Below are 26,530 nucleotides of genomic sequence, written 5' to 3'. Positions count from 1 at the left end.
TTTTTAAGTAAATAACTTCAATGTTGCAAACTAAATATGAGACACTAGGAGAAAACTTCCAATCCTGTCTTTGTTCCTTTCTCAGTGTGTGATTGTATTTGGAGTTACTTAACTCTTCAGCAAGCCTGTCGCATATGTTACTCAAAGCACATTTAGGATTTCCCATGTGCTGTTGTGAAGTCTTCAGAGGGTAATTGAGAGCTGGAAGTGATTACAGGGCTGTAATATCGCATGGAGTTTCTGGTTACATTATGAAGTGTAAGAGAGAAACTGGAGTTGTTTTACTGCTGTCATGCTAACCTCTCAGTGAGCTTACAGCTATGTTGTGGCACTTTACCATCAATCAATTTTTATAATGATTGTGAACTACCTAGGAGTTATTATTTACTGACATGTCTTTCCAGCCAATGGTTTTCTGTGGTTGATCTATCATTGTGAGCAATATGAGGAAGATGATACAAGTACAATAATGTTTGAAATTTGGACTCTGATTTTAAATCCCTCCGTGGTCTTGCACTTCCCTATCTTTGTCATCTCGCCCAGTTGAATAACTATCCAAGATATACCTTTCTGGCCTCTGTATTTTATCATCCCACTCTTGGTGGTTATGCCCTTGATTTAATGCCTGAACTCTGGGAATTCCCTCTCAAAGCATTTCCACCTCCCTGCTTCCTCTTGTCAAAATGTGGTTCAGCAGGGGTATTTGCCTGATGGAATATGGCCATGATAAAAGCACTGTGGATGGTAGTCATTGTATTTGAGAATTGCCATCTGCATTTGGTCCAGAGTATAACCTTAAACCTCAGACAATTTAGGAAAATACAGAAAAACATTTTTAATTGATCAGTTTATATTATTAGTCTCCTTCACCCAGGTTTCAGTGAGCACCAACTGCCATGCGATGATGCTCCATTAAGGTTTGATGGGTGAGCTCTGACATTTTCACCACCTTTCTCTCATTTTGTCCATTTTCCCGACTGTTGCATTTAGTAACCAATCAAGAATCAGTGCTACAGTGCCTGGAGAGAGCATGCAATGAGCTCTGTTGGAATTTGATGCTTGATTCACCGTAGCATGTTGAAATACAATAAAATAAAACCATCAAAGGTGGTTTTACACATCTTTTTTGATATGGTTTGGTTGGCTAGCAATACAATATGTGTACAATCTCATTGCCTTGGATTAATTATTGGAAATTCCCAAGTGATTTTTTTTGTCTGCCTGGCCAACTTTGTGCTACTGTTAAACAAGTTGAAGCCATGTTCAAAATGCTGGCAAACATCCCAGCTGCTTATGCAGCCATGACCATCCTATGTGTTAAGAAGGTTATCTGGGAATTGAATAGGAAGAATTTAAATTAACGGTGCTTTGGTCTTTGCTGCTGTTTTTATTGATGTGTTAATCAGCTGATTAATATTCAGCAGTTCCCAAAATCAGTCATCCCAATCTGGGTATTTTGTTTCTAACTCGGCCACAGATGTTGGTTCTGAATATCAACATGAGGGGATATAATTCTTAACTTCCTGAAAATCAAGAGACTTCCGATGAATGCTTCACTTTTTTGTGCAGATTCAGAAAAGTGATTCCTTTTCTGAGTTTGCTTGTGTCTACTGGGTGACATTGGAAACGTACAATCAGTTTTATTTTTAAAAATGTACTTACAGCACAAGAGAAACTGAGTCTGACCGCTTAAACCCATGTCACTCAATTCTTTCTTTGGCTTGGCTTCGCGGACGAAGATTTATGGAGGGGGTAAATGTCCACGTCAGCTGCAGGCTCGTTTGTGGCTGACAAGTCCGATGTGGGACAGGCAGACACGGTTGCAGCGGAAAATTGGTTGGTTGGGGTTGGGTGTTGGGTTTTTCCTCTGTCTTTTGTCAGTGAGGTGGGCTCTACGATCTTCTTCAAAGGAGGTTGCTGCCCGCCGAACTGTGAGGCGCCAAGGTGTACGGTTTGAGGCGATATCAGCCCACTGGTGGTGGTCAATGTGGCAGGCACCAAGAGATTTCTTTAGGCAGTCCTTCTACCTCTTCTTTGGTGCACCTCTGTCATGGTGGCCAGTGGAGAGCTCGCCATATAACACGATCTTGGGAAGGCGATGGTCCTCCATTCTGGAGACGTGACCCACCCAGCGCAGCTGGATCTTCAGCAGCGTGGACTCGATGCTGTCGGCCTCTGCCATCTCGAGTACTTCGATGTTAGGGATGAAGGCGCTCCAATGAATGTTGAAGATGGAGCGGAGACAACGCTGGTGGAAGCGTTCTAGGAGCTGTAGGTGATGCCGGTAGAGGACCCATGATTCGGAGCTGAACAGGAGTGTGGGTATGACAACGGCTCTGTATACGCTTATCTTTGTGAGGTTTTTCAGTTGGTTGTTTTTCCAGACTATTTTGTGTAGTCTTCCAAAGGCGCTATTTGCCTTGGCGAGTCTGTTGTCTATCTCATTGTCAATCCTTGCATCTGATGAAATGGTGCAGCCGAGATAGGTAAACTGGTTGACCGTTTTGAGTTTTGTGTACCCGATGGGGATGTGGGGGGGGGGGGGGGGCTGGCTGATGGAGGGCCTCCGTTTTCTTCAGGCTGACTTCCAGGCCAAACATTTTGGCAGTTTCCGCAAAACAGGACGTCAAGCGCTGAAAGAGCTGGCTCTGAATTAACCTACAACCCTGTACGTTTGGAGGATGGGAGGAAACCAAACACCCAGGGAGACCCCACTCAAACATTGGAGAATCTACAAACTCCTCGCAGACATCATCAGAAATAAAAAGAAATGATAGCAAGAAACTATATACACTTGAGGAGTGCTCAGACTGCTCCAACAAGGTCGGTGTGTTATGGAAAAGAGGTAGGTACACAATGACTGCATCTCCAGTAATGCTTTTAATTCATATGCATATTGAAATAGCGAGCCTATCATAGGGTATCGAGCTTGGCCACATGCCCGAGGCTCCACTTGCGGGGGGGACGAGGGACACCACTGTCCTCACCTCACCTGCCCAATAGCCGAGTCCTTCGCCCAAGAATGAATCTCCATCCCTGGGTGCAGTGCTGCCGGGGCTCACTTGAGTACCCCGGAGCACCGCTCATGGCAGGCATCTCATCAGGCCGTTTCAGGGCCGTTCTCGCTCAATGCGGGATCAATGGGCAAAAATGGCTGCCTTCCTTTCCCATAATCTCCCACGCAGCTGGAACTGTTCTGCCAGTTCTAGCGCCAGGGAAATGCAAAGCGGTTCCAGCTGGCTAGGGAATTATGGGTAAGGAAGTCGGCCATTTTGCCCATTGATCCCACATTGAGCGAGGTGCCGGAGAGGCCGGTGAGCTCTGGCAGCACTGCACCCAGGGCTGGCGCTACTTTAGACGAACCAGACCTCAGAGGGCGTGCTGGCGACCCTCTGAATAATCGAGGTAAGACTTTATTTCGCTTTGAAATGGCAGCAACATTTACGTTTGAATCCCGCAAAGTGCAAGGGGAGAGATGATGTGCGTGGAGCAGAAAAAAGATCCTGTGCCTGACTTGCCCAATGTTTATCTTCACCGGGAGATCCCTTGTGTTATTCCATGCCTGGAGCAGACTCTTGCAAAACAAATAGAGAGTCGGCGTTTTCATTGAAGTCACCAGGGAATTGCGGCCGTGAGAATTCAAGAGTTCACCCAACCCCACCACCCCCCTCCCCAATGTGCATGTTCTGTCCCCCACTGAAGCCGGGCAGAGTTATTCTGGGATGTGAAAGGAAGGTCGGGTCTGGGTTGCCCTTCTCGTATCCGCAGTCAGACCAGTTCGGCCCGGCCTTGGGTGCAGGAGGGGCGGCATTCGGTCACCGCCGGCGCGATGGCAGTTAATAACAGTGCGCTTGCTGTTCTCCGGACAGTGCACTCCTGTGCCCAGCTCTGGAGTGTCTGCACGTCAACACACTATATATTCAACACTGGTTTATCGAACAAAACAAACGTGTTTAATCGGATGGCAGGCGCAGAGGTTTTAAACAAAGGAGGAGGGAGGGAGAGATTGCTTCTCCCCATTAAAAAAAAATATTTTTGTCCGTCCCACTTCTAACCCTGTTACAATGAACCCAGATGTGACGAACGGTGCTGATTTAGTGAACGGGAATTCAGGACCTCTGAGAAAGTGCCCAATACACACGTGGCCAGTCTTCAAAATGAACCCAATCGTGCATGAGAACTGCCCAACTGACAACTTCGTGTGTGTGTTTTTTTAAAACAGGGTGCGCAATTTCAGTGCTTGCCATAGGCACTGAAGCCTATGCATGTATATATGAATTAATGTTGGAGGAGCACTTGTGCTTCAAGAACAAGATGACAGCAGATTCAAAACTGGCAAGTCTGAAGGTTGTGCACTCAAGCCTCGAATGTCAACAAAGTTTAGCATTGTTAGAGGAGTTTTGAGTCAGTTCAGAGTTCAGTAGGAAATGCATGCAGTAAGCTGCTCTTCAGCAGTGTTGACCGCAACTTTGTCTCTTGATTTCTAAGTGGAAAAATAATTTACTTTCATTGTGCATCTTCAAATCTGCACTTTAAAAGTTTGAATTTTTAACGTTTATTTGAATCATCATTTTTACACAGCATTACATGGATATTTAGTGTTAGTTAAAATCATTCTTTAAAGAATGCAATAATAAATAATGTTAGAAAAGGCACACGGTTGTACACGTCTTTTGACATTAAGGACGGCAAAATGAGAAATGATGTGGGATTGAGCTATCTGCTGCCATGACAGCACTTCTACCACTAGAGGTCCTCTGTGTGCTAAGGAAAGGTAAGGGTACATGCATTGGAGTACAACGTGTTTAAAATTACAACCAGACGTATAAAGGCATGCACTGATTTTATTTTCATACGGTATTCAGGTTTGGAAGCTTTGGAATATCTCAATGTTACACTTTCATAGTAAATTGAGAAAACATGATGCCATTGGTCCATCCATACATGCTTCCAGCAGAGCCATCCCTTCACACCCTTTATCTTTAGCCCTGCAACAATCTTTCTGCCCATCAACTCCTTCTTTTCCCTACCCATGTTAATAGGTAACTTGGAGTAGCAATTATCCCATCAGTGCCAGGCAGAAACCCATACTGTCACAGGAACCTCAGTACAAAGAGTGCCTAACACCAGGATCAAACTTGGGTTGCTGGAGTGCTGAGCAGTAGGACTAATTACTTTCCAGCCCCTAATACACACAGTACCATTAATTATTCATATAAATGTTCAATGAACAAAAAAAATGTTGCATTAGTAACAGTGTTATATGATGGTTTAATCTATAATTGCACTATAAGGGGAGTGGAAAAAAGCATCTTACCCTTGCCCAATGTAATTGAGATTGATTTCACCAGTGAAGGTGGAAAGGCTGAATGCATATATATATATTTTTTTTACTGCAAACAAGAGCATGGAAAAAAAGATTTTCCACTCAGCGCTAGGCTGTAATGCCAACAACATCTTTTTAGATACTTGCAACAAATTATTGAGTGGGTAGACCCACTGTGAGTAAAATAATTTTGCCCATACTTTGCTGAAGGGCTGAAACCCAAAACATTGGTTATGTATCTTTATCTTTTCTATATAAAGTAAACTGTTTGACCTGCTGAGTTTCTCCAGCATATGTTTTTACTATAATCACGGTGTCTGCAGACGTTCACATTTTACTTGTGGGTAAAATAACCACCTTTAGAAATTGGCTTGTGAAATTTTAGATTCTGGGTTCATTTCTGAAACAAAATGGCTTTTTATTTTAAATAGATGAACATGATAAGCTTGCTCAGAAACATCCCATTAAGTAGATAGTCATGTAGCTGGGTGTGGATGTGCATTATTTACAAATTTAAAAAGACTACTTACCATTGTTTATTTTGATGCCCAGAAATCTAACACAAGAGAATACAAATAATACAAAGATGCCTGCAATTCAAAAATGATGGACATAGAGTTCTTTTATTATGGTTAATTATTAATATTGAAAAGATGTACCCACAATGAGCCTTTTCTCCCTTGATGGGATAGTTCTAGCCAACACTACAATAAATTATCCAAATAGCATATCATGTGGCAGTACATCACAAGTGTTGGAAAGCTATCCAATCGGGGTGAAGATCATAGCAAACTTCAGTGCCAAATTCTGCTCCAACATCTTGCAGTCTATGGAGCTTACACATTTTGCAGATGTTGCAGTTTGGTTGCTGCCTGGACAGTTGTGTGTTTAATTTTCTTGAGCTGTATAAACCAGAAGACCCCAGCTTTGGCTCCTGTTCCATGCTTAATTAGCTGATCTCTGCTATAGTGTTAATTAATCTCGTCTGGATTGAGAGGGGTGAAATTTTTTGAATTGGATGGAAAGTGTGTGTTGGATCGGAGCAACACTAAATTTTTGATTGGATAGCTTTCCAGCACTTGTGACGTACTGCCACATGGTATCTTTGTATTCTGGACTCTGATATTACTGTTTGTCATTTCCCTTTTCATGTGGATGTATTGATTTGATGTATTTTTTTAAAGGAAAGGTAGTGGTATAAATCACATTGTTACTTGCATAACTGTCCTGTCATTTTACCAGAAATAGCAAGATTGGGGATCTTTGAAGAGATGAGAAACAATGTCTTTAGCCAGAGGCTGGTGAATTTGGAATTCATTGCTGCAGATGGCTGTGGAGACCAAGTCTTTGAAGATATTTAACATGGAGGTTGATAGGTTCTTGATTAGTAAGGGTGCCAACGGGGTGAAAGCAGGAGAATAGGTTTCAGAAGAAATGAGCATCAGCCATGATTTGAATGGCAGAGAAAACTTGATGGGCCAAATAGCCAAATTCTGCTCCAACATCTTATGGTCTATGGAACATGGGAACATTTCACCAATCTTTTTGATCAGGGCAGATGTATATTACAATTCCAATTAGTTGAGTGAATTTAACGAACATGAAGATGTCAGGAATTTGAATGCCACCTAATTTGACATCAGGTTACTTCTTCAAGTTAGTTGAGTGAATTTAACGAACATGAAGATGTCAGGAATTTGAATGCCATCTAATTTGACATCAGGTTACTTCTTCAAGCAATTAATTTTAAACATAGAAAGTAACATTTTCTCTGTGCTTCTCTGAGCTTCATGCTGAAGCTAATTTTTTAAGTGTTTTCTATACAGCTCCTCATTGACATGTCATCTTCCCAATTCATTTTTGGCTTGGAATTATTTAAATCATTATGTTAACCAGACTGTATTAGAAGATGAAAGGGATAACCTAATTGAAGTGGCATACTTTGGCTTCTACGTTGCTGTTGTATGTTCTCAGCTAAAATACCTTGTGGAAGAAGAAAAGTGGAGGAAAAAAAAACTGTCCCCTTTCCTCTCTTGTACTTCCTCTTTGTTATCTCCAGAGCTTTGGGGATTATGACCTGACCATCTTGCAGCTGGGAATGGAAACAAATATTTAATCAAATGTATTCAATATACAAAGCCTTGTTACTGTGGTGCAAATCTCAATGCTTTAGCAGCACATCACTCTTGGAAGCCAACCTTATCTGTAGGTCAAATTACATTTTCTCGTGCTGTTTATTAATTACTCAATATTTGGTTCCCCTTAGTCAGTAGGAGTACGTTTTGGTTGTCCAAGGCAAATTGTTGCCATTGTACTCAATATTCAAAGACCTTTAATTCACTCCCATAAAGTCAGAACGTTATTATAATTTCACTGTGGCGAAGTTACAGATTTGTGACTATCCATCACTTGGAGGATGTCGTCCAGTATCGAAGGTCCCAAATCCAACTGAAATGAAAATATAGATTCAGATGGGTTTGTTTGAGACTCATCCACTCTTTTCTCAGCAGAGCACTGCAGGCCTTCCACACCCTTAGCTTGTTGCTGATGTTTGTCAACGATCTGCTTGTCATGTGATAGGGATTCCTCTGAGCTCTCCATCAGGTTGTCTTGAAAGGAGGATAAGTGAATCATTGGAAGTTGGTTGTCCAAAGAGCTGGACATGGTCGGCATAGAATTAATGGATGTAGCAGGTGGGACATCGGACTCTTCTAGGAGTAGTCGAGGGGGTTTTGGGGGCGCTGAATCTTCAGGATTGTCCAATGGACTCAAGGTTGACAGAAGATGATCCTGGCCCTGCAGGAAGGATATATCTCCAAAAGTGTCACTCTCTCCTTTCCTGCCAATGTGTGATTTGTGGTGAAAATCACCCAGAGGTGGGCTGATCATATCGGCTGATAAAACTTCCCGCAGTTTCAGCTTCTTGCCTTTACTGGGCAGTGCAGTTTTGAGGTAGATGGGAGTTTTGACAGACATTTTCTAAACAACCTGTAGGCTTCCAATAATTAATTACTGTGAAAGTGCTTGAAAAAGATGGTGAAGGGTCTGCAAAAGTTGTGTCCTGGTAGCCTGATCCTATGAAAATAGAAATTGTAAAATAGATGAATTAGTTATCTTGAGACATGCTAATCAATGAGTAAAACCAGATTCAAGATCAGGTGGGGGGAAAAAAAAAACAAACTGCTGGAGGTTCTCAGCAGGACTGGCAGCATCTATAGAGGCAACAGGATGGTTGATAATTCGGGTTGAGACCCTGCATCAAGGCCTGTGCCAATCCTGATGCAGATCTCTACACAAAACATCAACCTTACCCCTTCCTCCACAGATGCTCCCTGGCCTGCTGAGTTCCTCCAGCAGATTGTCTTTTGCTCCAAATTCCAGCATCTGCAATCTCTTGTGACTAGAGATCAGATGAGTCTGACATAATGGGTCTGCCCTGCATTCCCAGAGACTATGCTGAATAATGTATAGTGATTTTTAGCTTATTTTCATTAAAATCAGGCACTCTTGCAATAGGCCTGGACAGGCAGTGTCTTAAATTGTCTTAAATTGTGTAGCGGTCACAGTTGAACTTGGTGCTGCTTCAGGAATGGAATCAGGAGCCCTGCAACTGTCTTTTTTCCCTCATGCTTGGCAGTTGTGGTACTTCCCTGCACCCTTGACAATCCAGAAATCATCATCCATGACTTTTCTAATCCAAATGTATCCATTGCATATCAGTGTGGCCTCATGAGTGTCTTGTACAATTCCAGCATGGCCTAGATTTTATGTTTTTCTTTAGCCACCAAAGGAAACTATCCTATATTCCTCCTTAACCTCTGTCTCTTTCCATCCCTTCACCTTTGGGTACATGACCGAGTTTCTCTATGTATCAAGGAATCTTAACATTTATGCCCATCAACCTGGGCACAACGCTTAGGTTTGAGTTTTTTTTAAAAAAAAAACAGTTCCTTTCCAATGGCTGTCAAAATTCTTCAACTTCCCCTTGCTAAACTAATCACAAAATACTCCAACCCCACAAAACGAATTGATTGCACAGTGATAACTCAATATTTATTATCTAGACATCTTTTGTGTTATTTCTTTTTGTATTTAATTTAATGTATACTATTGTAATTATTATTTACAAGAACCTGTTCATCTCCAGCAAGTAAGAAATTTCAGTTCGTGTATATAATGTATATGACAATAAACTTAGGATCATTGTCATTTCCTTTGTTTCTCCTCTCTATTGTATTTTCCGTTGCCTTCAATCTGTGACCTCTGGTGATTAACTGCTGTGCCAAATTAAATTGAAATCATATATGGCTTGATGAAGAGAAACAAATATTTCCATTAAATTACCCCTTCTTTACTGTTCGAAGGTGAATACCAGGTTCCTGTGTAAAATCCTACATCCCTGGTATAATTCACAAATTATCTTCTTTACTCACTTGACAGCCCTATCTCCTTTTCCAAAGTGTGGTATTTTTCCTCCTGAAATCAGGGCATCGTTGATAGGACCAGAAACTTCTGCCCAAGTCTGACTGTCCTTGATAAAGTGGCAGAAAACTATTAGGTAGGGAGATCTGATTTTTGACCCAATAATGATGAAGCAAAAGCAATATATTTCTGTCAGGATAGTCTGCAATTTGGAGCATACTTTGAGTTGTGCTGTTGGGAACCTTAGTGGGTTGTTCCATTGCATTTTTACAGTGGTAAGTACAACAGCCATATTGTACAGGTGGAGGAAAGAGTGAATAGATAAGATAGTTGATGAAGTGCCAATCGAGTTTAATTAAGTTGGCAGCTGGTTCATCCTATCAGCGTGGAATATATAAATGAAATGACTAACCTTTGCAAAAAATACTGCATGCTTATGAAATTGTGAAATTATCACTAGCTGTTACCATCCTTTTCCTCACTAGGTTAATAACTTCATGGCAGAAAACAAGGATAGAGGCATCAGATGCAAGAAATGGAAATACTGCCTTCATTCAACATTGAATGCTAGCTACACATTGTGAAGTCAAAAGCAAATTTATGATTTTGGAGATTAATTATACTTTCATTAGACTTAACTCAAGCTGTCAACACTTGGCAATGTGGTGTGTACGCATGCCATTGATGGCTGTGTGGTGTAAGATCGACCACAAGTTCTCTGACTTGTGTAAGATCATATGTGCAGCCATAACAAAATAGTAGGTCATGGACAAATGTTGGATCAAATGATTTGCCCACTGCTCTCATTGTGGTCGAGTCAGTGTTTTATAAAGGATCCTTGCACTTGTACTTGCACCTGATTATATTGATAAAGCCCAGAACCTTGTATTTTCTTAGCCTGCCCTTCCAATAAGTTATGTACATTTAACCTCGTTCCTAACCCACTTAGAATTGTGCTCCCTTGTTAATGCTGCCTCTTTTTCTTCCTACCAATATGTCATTTCTGTGTTTATATTTCATCTGTCACATAGACTGAAGCACTGGACAGACTTAGTTAATCAGGCCACATCTGTGGGAAGAGAAACTGAGTTTACATTTTAGGTCAGAGCCTCTTTGACAGAACTTTGAAACATCAACTTCCAATTTAAAAAAAATGTTGTAGTGGACAGTGAGGAGAGTATCTATATTTGCAACAGGATCGACATCAGTTGGAAAAGTAGGCCAAGGAGACAAGAATTTAACTCTGACAGGTGTGACCTGCTGAACTTCGGTAGGTCAAATCAGGGGAGGACTTGCACAATAAATGGCAGAGCCCTGGAGAGTGTTGTAGGACAGAGTGATCTAGGGGTACAGGTTCATCGTTCCCTGAAAGAGGTGACTCAGATGGACATGGTGATGAAGCATACTCCTTTGGATGGGGGATTGAGTACAAAAGTTGGGACCTCAGTGCACCTATTCAAGGCATTGGAGTACTGTATGCAGTTCTGTCACCAAGTTATAAGAAGGATATAAATAAGTTGGGAGGTGTACAGATTCACCAAGATGTTGCTAGGACGGGAGCACTTGTGTTATAGGGTGAAATGTCCTTGTAGAGGTTTATGAAAACATTTTTCAAGCTAGTAATAAAATGTTTTGTTGTAATTATTAATTATACATTCTATTTGTGTAATTATGAATAATGTTATGATTGATCAATAAATTGAAAGAATTATATCAAGGGAATAGGGAGCAATATGATATAAGTAGTTCTAGAAAATGGACATTTCTGTGAAGAAACCGGTTTGTGCACAAACCGAAAGAATGAGTGTTCCTAGTTTGATCACATTCACTTTGCCTTTATTTGAGACTTTTACGCCACACTAAGGCAGCAAAGATTTATTCACTCCTCTGTGTTCACCGACCTTTTCAATCTCATTGCTGCAGTTGGAGGTTCCCACCTGCTTAAAAAGGGCATTGATCATACTGGTGCCTAAGAAGACCTGGCTCAATGACTATCACTCAGTAGCACTCATATCTACTGTGATAAAATGCTTTGAGAGGTTGGTCATGGCTAGAGTTAACATATTCCTAAGTAAAGATCTGGACCCACTGTAATTTGCCTGCCCCTCACAATCACCCCACAGCAGAGGCAATATTACTGGCTCTCCACTCAGCTCTGGATCACCTCAAAAACAGAAACACATACATCCGGCAACTCTTCATGACTACAGGTCAGGCTTTAACACCATCACTCCCTCAAGAGCTGGTCAACGAGCTCCAAAACTTGGGTCTTTGCACCCACCTCGGCTGCTGGATCCTTGGCTTCCTCATTGGAAGACCACAGCCAGTACAAATTGAAAATAACATCTCCTACTCACTGACAATCCTACTGGTGCACCTCAGGGTTGTGTGCTTAGCCCATTGCTCTACTCACTCTACACCCATGTCTGTATGACTAGACACAATTCAAATGCCATCTACAAATTTGCCGATGACACCGCAGTCGTCGGCAGAATCACAGGTGGCAATGAGAAAGTGATAGGAGGGAGATAGATCAGCTAGATTTGTGGTGTTACAACAACAACCTTGTGCTCAACATTAGCAAAACCAAGGAGCTGATTGTGAACTTCAGGAGGAAATCAAGAGAACATGAACCAGTCCTCATCAAGGAGGTTAGCATTTGAGAGGGTCAAGAACTTCAAATCCGTGGGTGTCAACATCTCAGAGGATCTGTCCTGGGACCTCCATGTTGATACAATCACAAAGAAGGCTTGCCAACGGCTAAACTTTGTAAGGAGCTTGAGAAGATTTGGTATGTCCCAAAGACTCTTGAAACCATTCTATCTATGTGGAGACCATTCTAATTGGTTGCAACACTGGTATGGAACTGCCAACACACAGAACAGGAAAAAACTCCAGAGGGTTGTTAACTCAACCAGTGACATCATGGGCACTAGTGTTCCCTCCATTGAGGGCATCTGCATGAGGCAGTGTTTTGAGAAAGCACTCTATCCTCAAGGACCCCCACCACCCAGGCCATGCCCTCTTCACTCTGCTACCATCAGGAAAAAGGTACAGGAGCCTGAGGACAAGCACTCAGCAGCGCAAGGACAGCTTATTTCCCTCTGCTGTCAGATCTATGAATGGACAATGAATCACAGACAGAACTGCACTTTATCCTATTTTTTTCTGCACTATTTATTTATTTATTTATTTGTTTATTTTTTTTTGAAATGTAATTTATAGCAATATTGGCGCCTGTAATGATGCCGTGAAACAACAAATTTAATTACAAATTCGTGACAATAAATTCTGATTCTGTACTTTCTAGTCGGGCAGATGAGAGATGTGTGTTTGTGTTTAAATAAGTAAGTGTTCCAAGATTACTCTAGCTTCACAATAAATCATTGAGTAACTAATTTCTTGTTTAAATAATGTGCAATTCCCAACTTTACTGTTGATTTATTCCAGGAGTGCAGTCATTGTTTCATCTTTGCATGTGATTGATCTTAGTAGAGCTTAACCTGAAGGGGAGATTGAACAAGCAGCGTTTGAAGCAAAGGAGAATGGTTCATAAAAGAAAAGAGGAGCAATATGGGCCAGCAAACAAATATAAGACCTCAGTTTTGCAGCTCATAAAGCTCTTTATTTGTATTGGTCATCATGTCAGAAATGACAACAGGAACTTAATGCAGATATTGAAGTAATGTGAAACAATAAATCTAAAACGGATCTCAAAGCAGTCATCTTGTATTAGATTTGCAGAGTAATTGTGAGGCTAAATTGAAAGATTGTTCTCGTGCTGGGAACCAAGGATTTTGCAATGTTAGTGACATGGTTAAGGAGATTGAATTGATTGAGCTATTGGGTATAATTGTGAAACATGTACACGTTTTATTTTTCAATGATGTAAAATATTTATGAATGTACTCTGGTATAGGAAGCCCTAGGATAGTGTGTATGTATAATTTATAGGCATCATGAATAGCTCCTTGCTGTTGGAGTACAATGCAATGAGACCTCTTGTTGGAAGCTGCACTATCTTATAACAGCTATTACGAATAAAGCACACCAGTACTCTAAGAAGAATCTTTGGACATTAGGATACATTGAATGCTTTTGTTTGTCTTGCTTTTCATAAAATACATTGACTAAGTCAACATTCTAGACTAGTTTTGTGTGCAATGACTCAGAGTAGAAAGATGCGCAAACATGATATTCTGGTTTTGTCACGATTGCAACTTAATAATGACTTGGAATTTCTATCTATATTGTTAGTCAATGGATGGGCCATCGTGTAATGTCAAGCTGTGAATATTGCATATTAATATGAGCCTATCATTTTGATTCTTGTTTGACTTCAGATTGCTATATCGTTGAAAGTACCTCCTCCCTTCCCCAAAGAAATATTAAATGGATCAAACAAAAGAAGCTGCCTTTAACACTGGGTTTTTTCCTCTTTATCAGTTTGACAACAAACAATTCTAACTACACCATGGTTGTTCAGATAAAGAACAAACTTCCACCTTCTGATACCACACCCTTCCCCCACCCCAACACCAATACTGAAATCCACCAATTCACACAAGTCGAATATGATTTAAAAGATACAAACATCCAAATACCACAGGACAAGCTGTGCCAACATTCTTTAGACTCTGCAGAACATTCCAACCATTAGAAGAGAAAATAGCCACACAAACCACAGCGCAAAAAGTCGGTAAATCCAGAGCAGGGCACTTCAGACACCCAACCAGTTTGTAAAATAGCAGATTTTGTGTGTGGTGCCCCCTGAAGTGACTGCTGGCACCTCCACATTGAAGCTGTGCAATGCCTGATGCTGTGGAGCGCATGTTAGTTACTACTCAGCAGCTTGTTGGGAGTTGTTAATGATCCTGAAAAGTCAGGCAAGCTGCCACACAAATTCCAAATTCTTTTCAGAACATGATGTCAGAGGAGAGAACCCAGTTGGTGAATATTCTTATGGGACAGTGGTTTTCAAACTTTTCTTTCCACTCACACCCCACCTTAAGTATTCCCAGTGCCATAAATGCTCTGTGATTAGTAAAGGATTAGTTAAGGTGGGATGTGAGTGGGAAGGGAAGGGTGAGAACCACTGCTCTAGATCCAATTGTTACTGAAATATTTGGCTTGAGAAAAATTGTCATTGGCCCATTTCCTTTGGAGTTATGAAACCATGCACAGAACGAGTCAATGAGGGACAATTAAAACAGTGGTTTTCAAGCTTTTTCCTTCCACTCATACAACCTTAAGCAATCCCTTACTAATCATAGAGCATCTATGGCATAGGGATTACTTAAAGTAGTATGTGAGAAGAAAGAAAAAGTTGAAAACTACTGCTATAAGTGAATATTTAACGAGATTTTTCTCAGTATTTCCTTTTTCAATGTGGTAATGGGTTTATTGTCATATGCATTGTACAATGTGCAGATGCACCAAAATTCTTGCTTGCTGCAGCCAAACAGGTACTTGGTAACCAAAAACTCCAACAGTAAACATTAATTAACATTAGTTAAGGTAGTGCAATTTAAAAAGTGGTATTTCAATCGTGCAGACAGTCTATTTATGGAGCTGAAGTAGCCTTATGATTAGGGCAGTAAGGGGATCTTAAAGAATTTATTGCCATTGGGGGCCAAAAACTCTTCATGAACCTTGAGGTGCTGGACATCAGGCTTCTTCCTGAAGGTAGTAGCAAGAAGAGGTTCTGACCAGGGTAATGGGATCCTTTATGATATTGACTATCTTCCTGAAGCAGTGCCTCACGTAGATGTCTTCAATGGGTGAGAGGAGTGGACTTGGCTGTGTTTGTAACCTCTGTGTTCCTGAGCATCTGTGATGAAACCAATCAGTGTAGTTTTCACAATACACTTGTCGAAGTTTGGTTGAGTATGCCAAATGTCCTCAGACCTTTTCTGAAGTTGAGGCACTGGTGTGCCGCCTTCACTGTAATCTTGATGTGCTGGCTACAGAAGAGACCTCTGATATGTGGATTCTCAGGAATTTGAAGGCATATCTCCACCTAATCAACCGTGCACTCCTAAATCAATATCAGCGCTGGGTTTCTCTCAACATTACTTTGAGCCCAATGTATGAAAGGAGTGATCACTATTTGCTTTGCTTTTTCACTGCTTATCCGAGGTGAACTCCTGTTTGCTTCCAATGTCAATCCATTTTAAGTAATATGCTTCATGAGCTGGCAGGTCTTTTTAATATATAAACTGTATGTTTATTTCGATGCTGTGTATTTGGTCCTGATGTGAACAAAATATGCTGCACCAGTTCATATTTACTCTGAGAAGGTAAGAGCAGGCAATTACAACTCCAGGAAAGAAACATCATTCCCCTTTGTAGCTTAAATACAGGACTAGTTCTACAATTACAGTAATGGAGCTGATCTGAAAACGTTACCATAATCAGTCCATTACAGGTTAGATGAATCATCCATTTTTCCTGTCAGAGATGCCTGTAAAATGACACTGACCAATTCCATAGCTTATAAGAATTATGAAGAATTGGAGAATGGATGATATGGCTCCTCTACTTTCCATCTGATGAAAAATTCCTATACCTCAAGATGTGACCATGAATCTTGTTTTCCATGGAACCTTGTTCAGCAAAGACTATTGTTCAACCCACTGAGTTCATACTTGCTCACAAAACAATCCCATTCCTTACTAAAGTTACCTTCAATCCATATTCCCATTAACTACCCCACCCCACTCCATCTCCTACACAGCTTCTGCCACTCATCAACACATCAGGGACAATTTACAGTGGACAATCTATTGACCCCACGTTTTTGGGATGAAAGATGAGCACTGGGAGGGAACTTGCACCATCTCAGTAGAAATGTGCAAACTCCACACAGACTGCACCAGTGATCAAGATCCAATCTGGGCCACTGGAGCAGTGAGGCAGCAGTTCTACCATTGACACCATTGTCACATTAATTCCAATTGCAGTTATTTTGAATGATGTCTTAAATTTATCCTTCAAGTTCTGCTCAGTTTTTTTTTAATTTTGTTTTTGATTAATTTTTATGCAAAAATAAATTTAAATTTGGAAAGTACCCCCTATTTTGTGTCGTCTGTGCTTGTATGATGTGTAGTCTTCTTACACCAGAAGACTACATACTTATTTTTTCTTGAACTTTTTTTTTAAACTTTGATTTTTCACCCATTATCAGTCCAAAATGTGTTATTGAAGAAATTGGTTACTGTGGTGAATTAATTACTGACCTTTCACCAGTAGATTCTGGGTAATTATATCCAAGACTGTTGGGGTGTAAGTTTCGCCAATCAAGTGACAATACTATGTGAGCTACTTTTCCATCTGATCAAAATTTCCATGAATTTCACAATACAGGTATCCCCCACTATCCAAAAGTAGAGTGTTCCTATGAAACCTTTTGTAAGCCGAAATGGAATAAAGTGAAAAAGCATTAATTTATATGGGAAAATTTTTTGAGCATTCCCAGACCCACTGCCCCACGCTCTCCCGACAGCCCACTATCAGTCCCCACTCTGATCCCACTGCCATGCATTCTTCCAGACAGTCCGCTGAACACTATTTTTGCTTTTCACCATTTTTTAAAAGCGAAAATCCTCTTTGAATTTTTTTCAGTTAGCGAAATAAAGTACTAATGTAGGTCTTTCATAAAAGTGAAGTGGTGTAAAGCAAACTTTTGAAAAGCGGGGGGTGGGGCTACCTGTACTTTGAAATTAGGATAATCGTTAATCATCTAGTTGCTTTTATCTTTGGGTAGATAAAAGGAAACATCAAGCCAAAGTGAAAAGCACTGCCTTGGAAACAATCTTAATGGAGGTACAGCACAGGTCAGACACCGAGCAATGTGTTCTCTACATTGAACAGTCCCAGGAGTTTATCTTTAGAGTGTTGCTCCATTGGCACTCAGTCATTTAGTAATTCTTTGATATTAAAAATTAAGTATGGAGTAAATTTTACACTGTCCTGGTTTTAAAATTACACTCCTATCAAACAGTTTAAAGTCAGCACAGCATAGCTAGATGAAGACAAATCTCCATTATGGCTAGCAACATACACTGACCACAACTGCAATCACAGAAGGGTTTTGGTTTATCTTGGAAAGATGCTGGGGAAATTGTTTTCCATTTTCCAGATGAATCATGCAATTAGTAGTGTAGAATTAAATGCTAAATAACTCTGGTGAAATTCAATTTGTATTCTGTTCTCACACAAACTATAAGACTTTCACCCCAATATTTTGGGAAGGAATTTCCTAGAATCCACTGATGAAAAGTGCCAGATAACTCACTCCAGCTCCTAGTTTCCATTGGCATGAACTAACTTAATTTATAAAATGTTGTGCATATTTTAGTTGTCATATATGCACACAACATAAATTGTGTGTATACTAGCTGACTAATTATGCAACTTGGGTTGAATGTACACTTAAATTCTATTCCTAACCACTAATTCCATTTCCCTTCTTCTTCAGTCACTCAGTGTGACCAAGGTTGTTTGCATCATTTTGGATATATAACATAACAATATCAGTACAGAAACAAGCCATCTCGGCCCTTCTAGTCCACACCGATTTAAATGATCTCTAATCCCACCTACATGCTCCCTATCCATAAGCCTCTAATCCCATCACATCCATGCACTTCTCCAACCTTCTATTAAATGACAAAATTGACCCTGCTGCAACCACCTCTTCCAGAAGGTCATTCCATTCAGCCACCACTTTCTGAGTGAAAAAGCTCCCTCTCATGTTACTTCTAAACTTTTTCCCCCCAATCCTTAACTTATGACCCCTCATGCCAATCTCACCTACCCTCAAGGGGAAGAGCCTATTCACATCTACTCTATCTATCTTCCTCATAATTTTAAATACCTCTATCAAATCTCCCCTCAACCTTCTACACTCCAATGAATGAAGACCCAGTCTACTCAATCTTTCTCCGTCTTCTAGATACTGCAATCCAGGAAACATTGTAGTAAATCTTCTCTGCACCCTCTCTACCTTATTGACATCCTTCCTATAATTTGGGGACCAGAACTGCACACAGTATTCCAAATTTGGCCTCATCAATTCCTTGAACAGTCTCAACATCACCTCCTAGCTCCTATATTCTATGCTTTGATTTATAAAAGCCAGCATACCAAAAGCCTTCTTCTCCACTCTATCCACAAGATTCCACTTTCAGAGAATGATGAACCGTTATTCCTAGATCTCTCTGCTCCACTGCATTCCTCAATCCCCTCCCCTTCACTGTATGCCCTGTTTTGATTATTCTTCCCAAAATGAAGCACTTCACACTTATCTACATTAAACTCCATCTGCCACCTTTCAGCCCACTCTTCTAACCAGTCCAAATCCTTCTGCAGTCCCCAAAAACCATCTTCACTATCCACAACTCCCATTATTCTTGTATCTTTCTCATATTTACTAACCCAATTTACCACTCCATCATCCAAATCATTAATGTAAATGACAACCAACAAGGGATCCAACACCGATCCCTGAGGCACACTGCTCATCACCGGCTTCCATTCTGACAGACAGTTATCCACCATGACTCTCTGGTATTACCAACATGGACAAGATGAAGGAGATGATTGTGCACTTCAGGAAGACCAGGAACCACTATACATCAACAACTCTGTAGTAGAGAGAGTGGAGAGCACCACGTTCCTTGGAGTTCACTTAACTAGTGACCTATCGTGGACACACAACATCTTCTCACTTGTCAGGAAAGTGCGGCAGTAATTACCCTTCCTGAGAAAACTGAACTGGGCAAGGCTACTGGCCACCATTATGTCAACCTTCTACACGAGCTCTATCGAGAGCAACCGAGCCAGCTACATCACAGTGTGGTACAGATGGTGCAGAAGTCAATGCCCAGGACCATGAGAGTGACAGAGAGGATCACTGAACTTGATTTGAATTTCTGTCTTTAAGCAAGAATGAGAGGTACAGCCTGGTGGTATGACTTTCCAAAGTGCAGGCATGGAATGAGCAGTTGGTGTTCTTGATGTCACTGTAGCAATGGTCGAGAATGTTTGATCTCCTGGTGATGTAAGAGACATGTGGCAAGAAACTTATTCAGAAGTACTTCTTTAAGCAGACGTGATTGAAAGTCCCCAGCCATGACATCAGGATATGCTGTCTGATATTTGTAGATCCTCCAGTGCTAGCTTAACATCTGCCAGTGGACTGCTGGAAAATGGATGTTCTGGTTGAGGAGAGTACCCGTGGGGCAGAATTGCCACATCTGAGCTCCTCAACGAGTTAGCCATGAAGCAGACATGGATGAGAAAGGACTGTTTCCATCCTATATAACTGACTGTATGATCTTCCCTTGTCCTTGAATTTATCATCTATATGTGGTTTCTGTCCAGATATATGATGATAAATTCCATGTATACTGTATGTTGGTAAAAACATAAAGAGATTGTTTACACCTAATGCAATTTTTTTTGACATACTGACATCATCCAACATCTGCAGTATTTATCTTCCATACAAGTAGGGACTTGCCTTATGAATCTTTCTTCCTTTATTTCACTCAAATCATTAAATGGTTCATTTGTGATGAATTGGCCTGATTTAACATGGAGAAGCGATGCATGCTGCTCAGAGTTCATCCACCCTTACTTCCATGGAACTGCATTTAATTTCATATGACATGCTATGCTGGCACAACACAAGTTTAAAAAAAAACAGTATTATACTTGTTTGCTGCTTTCATTATCCTTGTACCATGAATTTGTTTGTTGAAATCCTAGGTCCATTTTTTACTCCTTTTTGTCCCATTCCACCTTTGTGGTTTGGGAGCTAAAGTTTTAAGCAAAACTTCATGTAAAGATCTGAATTAAGCCTGTATAAAGCATATCACTTTATAATAATAGTGGGTATTCTCTGAACAGTGTGGCAAACTCTGCCAAACCAAATGAAAAAGCACTGAAATCTCCGAAGGCACAAACCTGTTTCTTTGGCGTTGACTGCAGTGTTTGCTATCTTTTCTTTAGTCAAGACTCCTGTGTTGTCGATGGTCCCACGTTGCACTGCTTTGGTGAACCAAACTCTGATCCTCTTCTTTTGTTTTGCCTGCGTTTTTCTCTGACTACAGCTTCAGGGTTCTGACTTGCAGTTTAACACATAGGAGTGTCACTCTTAAGTAATGTGCAAAATCTGTGGCAATTGCTGTTCGATATAAAGCAGGCAAACCAGTGTGGTGAGAACAGGTTTTACACTCCGATACATTGCCGAATTGGGAAGCTCTCAGAGACGTGAAAATGACTGATCCACCCAGAGCCAATTGGAATTGTTCAGACAATGATACTGTCACAATACAGACATGTTCTCTGAGACCACGTCACTGAGAAAGTATGGTATGTCCAGAAAGACTCACCATTCAGTAAGGTAAAAGATTGATCTTTGCTAGAATTGTGTCAATGCAAGGATGGGGTTTCTTTTTTAAAACATTTTTGCACCAAATATGGCAATTTTTACCACGTCCAGTTGTCGTCTGCTCTTTATTTTATTGACTGTTCAGTTCCAAAGTTGAATGAAGTGGTATTGAACCACTTATTAGGTTGGATTGGACTGCTACAACTCATTAGAGCATGGTTTTCTAATTGTCAAAATTAGTTTGGTTTCAAAAAATCCTTTTTTTCATAAATCATTTCCAGCTCACAAAACTTTTGCTTTTCCTTAGGAAGGCAAAGAAATCTGGATATGTTTCTATTGTTAAGCCTGCAGCAATATACAGTTAATGTTTGGGACAAAGACACGCTTTTTTCCTTTATTTTTCCCTGTGCTCCACAATTTTAAATTTGTAATCAAACAATTCTTGTATGATTAAAGTGCATATTCCAGATTTTATTAAAGGTTATTTGTATAAATTTTGGTTTGACCTTGTAGAAATCACAACACTTTTTATACATAATTCCATCATTTCAGAGAACATAATATTTGGGACATAGCAATTGTGTGTATACTGTGACAGAATATAGATGTTTTTGGGAGATAAATTGGGTCACCTATAAACACTTTAAAACAGATCTTATTTAAATAACTGGTGCTCTGCTCATGCTAGACATGTTGGGGCCAACAATCTTTGCAAAAGCTTTGGAGAGTGCCCGAGACTTCACTAATGGATTGTTGTTTACAAAAAGGCAACAGATGAAAGAACTTGTCGGAGCTGAATTCTGTCTGGAGGGGAACTTGCTGTTCTAGTAGAGTCATGTGGTTTTGCAAGCAGAGAGAGTAAAACAGGGTTTCTCTCTGTGTGAAAGAGAGCGGGAGAGAGACACACACACAAAGATCAGTTCTACAGTTTTACAGTCAGCAGCAGTCGGGACTGGAACAGGACAGGCTGGCAAGCTTGTGGAAAACCCCATTTGGAAGATGGCTTGTGAGTGCTTAATTCAGCCTGGTCAAAGCCCTTGTGGTTCATGCAGGAGGAGAGGACTGGCTGTCTAATGTTTCCCTTGAAATAAGAGAAACAAAAAAGCACTCTCTGGTGACCTGGAAAAAAAAAGAGGTTATCATCTGGAGAATCCTGAGTGGCCATGTTTTGTCAGCCAGACACTGGAGTGGCTGATTAAAAAGGAATCAGATGTGGGTGTCCTGGAACAACAAATCTCTCTCTGAAAACCAACAAGAACCTTCTTGAGTGGTAACCATTTACCTTTCAAGCACCAAAGCCTGGTGAACTTTATAAATGTTAAATTCTGTGCACAGTATAAAAATTGCCTGCAACCAGTGAACATGGAAGAATGAGAACTGAGATTGGACTGTGAACCAAAGACCTTTCTGAACTTACACACACGTGTGCTTAGAATTAAAAGGGGGGTTGGGTTAAGTTAAGTGAGTTAAATCAATAGTGATAAGTTAAAATGTGATTCTGTTTTCATGTTTAAAGATAATTAAAAGCAATTTTTATTTAAATAACCATTTGTCTTGGTGAATATCTATTGCTGCTGGGTTTTTGGGGTACTCTGGGCTCGTAACAATATTAAAGTAGTCATATTTAGTACTTTGTTGCATAACCCTTACATGCAATGACTGCTTGAAGTCTGTGATTCATAGACATCACCAGGTGTGGAGTATTTCTCTGGTGATGTTCTGCAGAGGCTCTACTGCAGCCATATTCAGCTCCTGCTTGTTTGGAGGTTTGTCCCCTTCAGCATAATGAAATCAGGTGACTAACTTGGCCATTCAAAAATTTTCCTGTTTTTAACTTTGAAAAACTTCTTTGTTATGTTAGCAGTATGTTTGGGATCATTGTTTTGGCTGGAGGGTGAAGTGCCATCCAATGAGTTTGAAGGCATTTGCTTGAACTTCCTGTGACAGATTATGTTATATTTTGTATTGTATATAGATATGTTTTAAAGGAAATAAATTCTGGCGTTTTTAGTTGGGTCACACACAGATGCAAACACTTCAAAATAGATCTCATTTAAAATGCTGGAGCTCTGCTCAAGTCAGACAGTTCAGGCTCTGAATGCCTTGGCAAAAATATTGAAGAATGCCTGTAAGGACTTCACATGTAGATGTTAATTGGTCATGCTGTCGGGTAATGGATTATTGTTATGGAAAGTAACAGATGAACCAGCTCAGAAGATTTAGTCCGGTGCCACAGTCTGAGTGCAGTTGGCTGTTCTAAGAGAGTCATGTGGGTTTTCTCAGAGTGAGAGAGAGAGAGAGAGAGAGAGAGAGAATTCAGTTCTACAGTTCAGCAGCAGCAGCTGGGACTGGAACATGACAAGCTGGCGAGCTTGTGGAAAAACCCCATTTTGAAGACTGATGTGTTCTTAGTTCAGCCTGGTCAAAACCCTTGTGGTCCATACAAAAGGAGATGGCTGGCTGTATAATGTTTCACTTGAAATAAGGAAAACAAAAAAGAATTCTTGATGACCTGAAAGAAAGAAGTTATCATCTAGAAAACCCTGATGGGGAAAGTTTCTTCGGCAAGACACTGAAGTGGCTGATCAGAAGGAACCAGTTTTGGGTGTTCAATGAGACACATACCTCTCTGAGAACTGGCAAGAACCTTCCTGAGTGATAACCATGAACCTTTCAAGCACCAAAGCCTGGTGAAATTCATGTATGTTTAATTCTGTGCACAGGATAAGAATTGCCTGCAACCAGTGAACTTGGAGGAGTGAGAAGTGAGATTGATCTGTGAATTAAAGAACTTTTCTGAACTTGTACACATATTATATACACGTGTGCTTAGAATTAGGAGAGTTAAGTTAAATAGTAATAAGTTAAAGTTTGATCCTGTTTTCATGTTTAAAGATAATTAAAAGCAACTTTTGATTAACTAACCATTTGTCTTGGTGAATTTCTATTGATGCTGGGTTTTGGGGTCCTCTGGGCTCATAACATTCTACTTAAAATATGTTTCTACATATCTCGGATTTCATTTTGCTACTCCATCAGCAGTTACATCATCAATGAAGATAAATGCACCAGTATCTGTGGTAGCCAAACATGTCCAGGCCATAACACTCCCACCACCATGTTTCACAGATGAGGTAGCATGCTTTGAATCTTGGGCAGTTCCTTTACACCTCCACACTTGGCTCTTGCCATAACTTTGATACAGGTTAATCTTGGTCTCATCTTCCCACAAGTCCATTTTCTAGAATTCTGCAGGGTCTTTTAAATACTTCTTGACAAACTGTCATCTGGCCATTTTGTTTCTGTGGCCAACTAGTGGTTTCCATCTGGCAATGTAGCCTCTACATGTCTGTTCACAAGGTCTCTGGAGACAGTAGTCATTGTCACATGCACACCTGCCTTCTGAAGAATGTTGCTTATCTGTCAGACAGGCGTTTGGAGATTTTTCTTCTTGCTTTTTCAATCTTTTTTATTGCTTTTTATAATAAATACAGTACAATGAAGAAAAAGGAACAAAACTGAAAATACAATATCACATATCAAAATAAAACTTCAAATAATATAAACTCTGTCCCCCCTTCACTGCACTGGATGAAAACTATATACACCTATATGTATAATATACACCTAACCTACTCTTTTTTTTTTAAAAAAAGTATTCTAATTTAAAAAAATCTGAGCAGATTATCCTAAGGGTAACATATATTTTGTAGCTTTTGATTCATACCATGAATCAAACAACAAAGGTAAGACTATATATCATCTGGAAGAGTGAGTACAACTAATCACATTAAAAACATTTACATTAAATGAAAGTAAAACATAAAAGGTCGCCATTTATCTTCGAATTTCAACATAAATCAAATGCATGACATCTAATATTTTTCTAAACTTAAACAGGACATAATATGAGTTAACTATTGAAATGCTGTTGGAGGTCTAGAGACTTTCCATTTGAATGACTGGTGAACTGTGCGAGGAACCGTATCAGATGGGAGAGATATTAAACGATTTTCTCATCTGTGTTCACGAAGGAAAAGGACATTGGACTATGTGAGGTAAGTGAGGCAAATGGCTTGGTTATGGAAAAGACAGGGATTAGTAAAGAGGGGGTTTTGGAGCTTCTAGGGTCAGTAAAAGTGGATAAGTCTCCTGGTCTTGATGGGATTTTCCCTAGGGTGTTAAGGGAGGACAGGGAGCAAATAGCGGAGGCACTGTCAGTGATTTTTCAATGATCACTGGAGGAGGGTGTGGTGCCGCGGGATTGGAAGGTTGCTAATGTAGTTCCGTTGTTTAAAAAAGGCACGAGGTGTCAGCCAAGAAATTATAGGCCTGTAAGCTTGACTTCAGTGGTAGGGAAAGTTATGGAGGGTATTCTTAGAGATGGTGTGTATAAATATCTGGATAGGCAGGGATTGCCTAACCCAGCATGGGTTTGAAGTCATGTTTGACAAACCTTGTTGAGTTTTTCAAAGAAGTGACAAGAAAGGTGGATAAAGGTAAGGCAGTTGATGTAGTCTATCTGGATTTTAGCAAAGCGTTTGAAAGGTTCCACATGAAAGGTTAGTAAGGAAGGTTCAGTCATTAGGGATTAATAGAGAAATAGTAAGATGGGTTCAGAAATGGCTAGAGGAGAGACAGCAGAGGGTCATGGTGGACAACAGTCTGTCAAGATGGAAGCCTGTGACAAGCAGCGTGCCTCAAGGATTGGTGCTCGGTCCCCTGTTGTTCATAATTTATATTAATGATTTGGATGGTGGGGTGGTTAACTGGGTAAGTAAATACGCAGACAATACGAAAATAGAGGGAGTGGTGGATAGCGAGGAAGGTTTTCAGGGATTACAGGGGGATTTGATTTGTCTGGAAAATTGGGCTGAAAGATGGCAGATGGAATTTAATGTAGAGAAGTGTGAGGTGCTTCATTTCGGAAAAAAGAATCAGAATAGGACATGTGTAGTAAAGGGGAGAACATTGGGGAATGCACAAGAACAAAGAGATCTTGGAATTATGATGCAGAGTTCCTTGAAGGTGGATTCCCATGTTGACAAGGTGGTTAAGAAGGCATTTGGAATGTTATCCTTCATAAATCATAGCATAGAGTACAGGAACTGGGAAGTGATGCTCCAACTGTTTAAGGTGTTGGTGAGGTTATGTTTGGAGGATTGTGTTCAGTTCTGGTCTCCAAATTATAGGAAGGATATAGATAAGGTGGAGAGGGTACAGAGAAGATTCATCAGGATGTTGCCTGGCTTAAAATACCTAGAGTACAGAGATAGATTGAAGAGGTTAGGACTTTATTAATTGAAACGTAGAAGGTTGAGAGAGGATTTGATAGAGATGTTTAAAATTATGAGGGGAATAGATAGACTAGATGCAAGTAGACT

General features: G+C 40.3%; 2 protein-coding genes across 3 annotated transcripts in view; one reads left to right on the top strand and one right to left on the bottom strand.

The window, feature by feature from the left end:
* Positions 1-26,530, top strand: part of dnajc17 (DnaJ (Hsp40) homolog, subfamily C, member 17) — a 116,829-nt gene that overhangs the window by 64,362 nt on the left and 25,937 nt on the right. Inside the window, exon 9 of one of the 2 annotated variants that reach the window (XM_069917228.1) lies at positions 10,234-11,470. The exons of the other annotated variant lie outside the window; for it this stretch is intronic. Within the exon in view, the coding sequence (XP_069773329.1) occupies positions 10,234-10,332 (99 nt within the window). The 3' untranslated portion in view covers positions 10,333-11,470. Of the gene's footprint in view, positions 1-10,233; positions 11,471-26,530 lie in introns of those variants that run through there. 2 annotated transcript variants of the gene reach the window in all.
* On the bottom strand, positions 4,829-20,989 carry LOC138753803 (cdc42 effector protein 2). Its single transcript, XM_069917229.1, has 2 exons — positions 20,720-20,989; positions 4,829-8,401 (listed from the first exon to the last, which is right to left on the bottom strand). Exon 2 carries the CDS (start codon positions 8,300-8,302, stop codon positions 7,697-7,699), a length of 606 nt encoding a protein of 201 aa, XP_069773330.1. The 5' UTR covers positions 8,303-8,401; positions 20,720-20,989; the 3' UTR covers positions 4,829-7,696.

Source organism: Narcine bancroftii, chromosome 2 (genome assembly GCF_036971445.1).
Source record: "Narcine bancroftii isolate sNarBan1 chromosome 2, sNarBan1.hap1, whole genome shotgun sequence".
Taxonomy (NCBI): Eukaryota; Metazoa; Chordata; class Chondrichthyes; order Torpediniformes; family Narcinidae; genus Narcine; species Narcine bancroftii.
This window is presented reverse-complemented; position numbering and strand designations above follow the sequence as displayed.

Coding starts and splice junctions, on each gene's coding strand:
- LOC138753803 (XM_069917229.1), bottom strand. CDS start 8,302: ATGTCTGTCAAAACTCCCATCTACCTCAAAACTGCACTGCCCAGTAAA.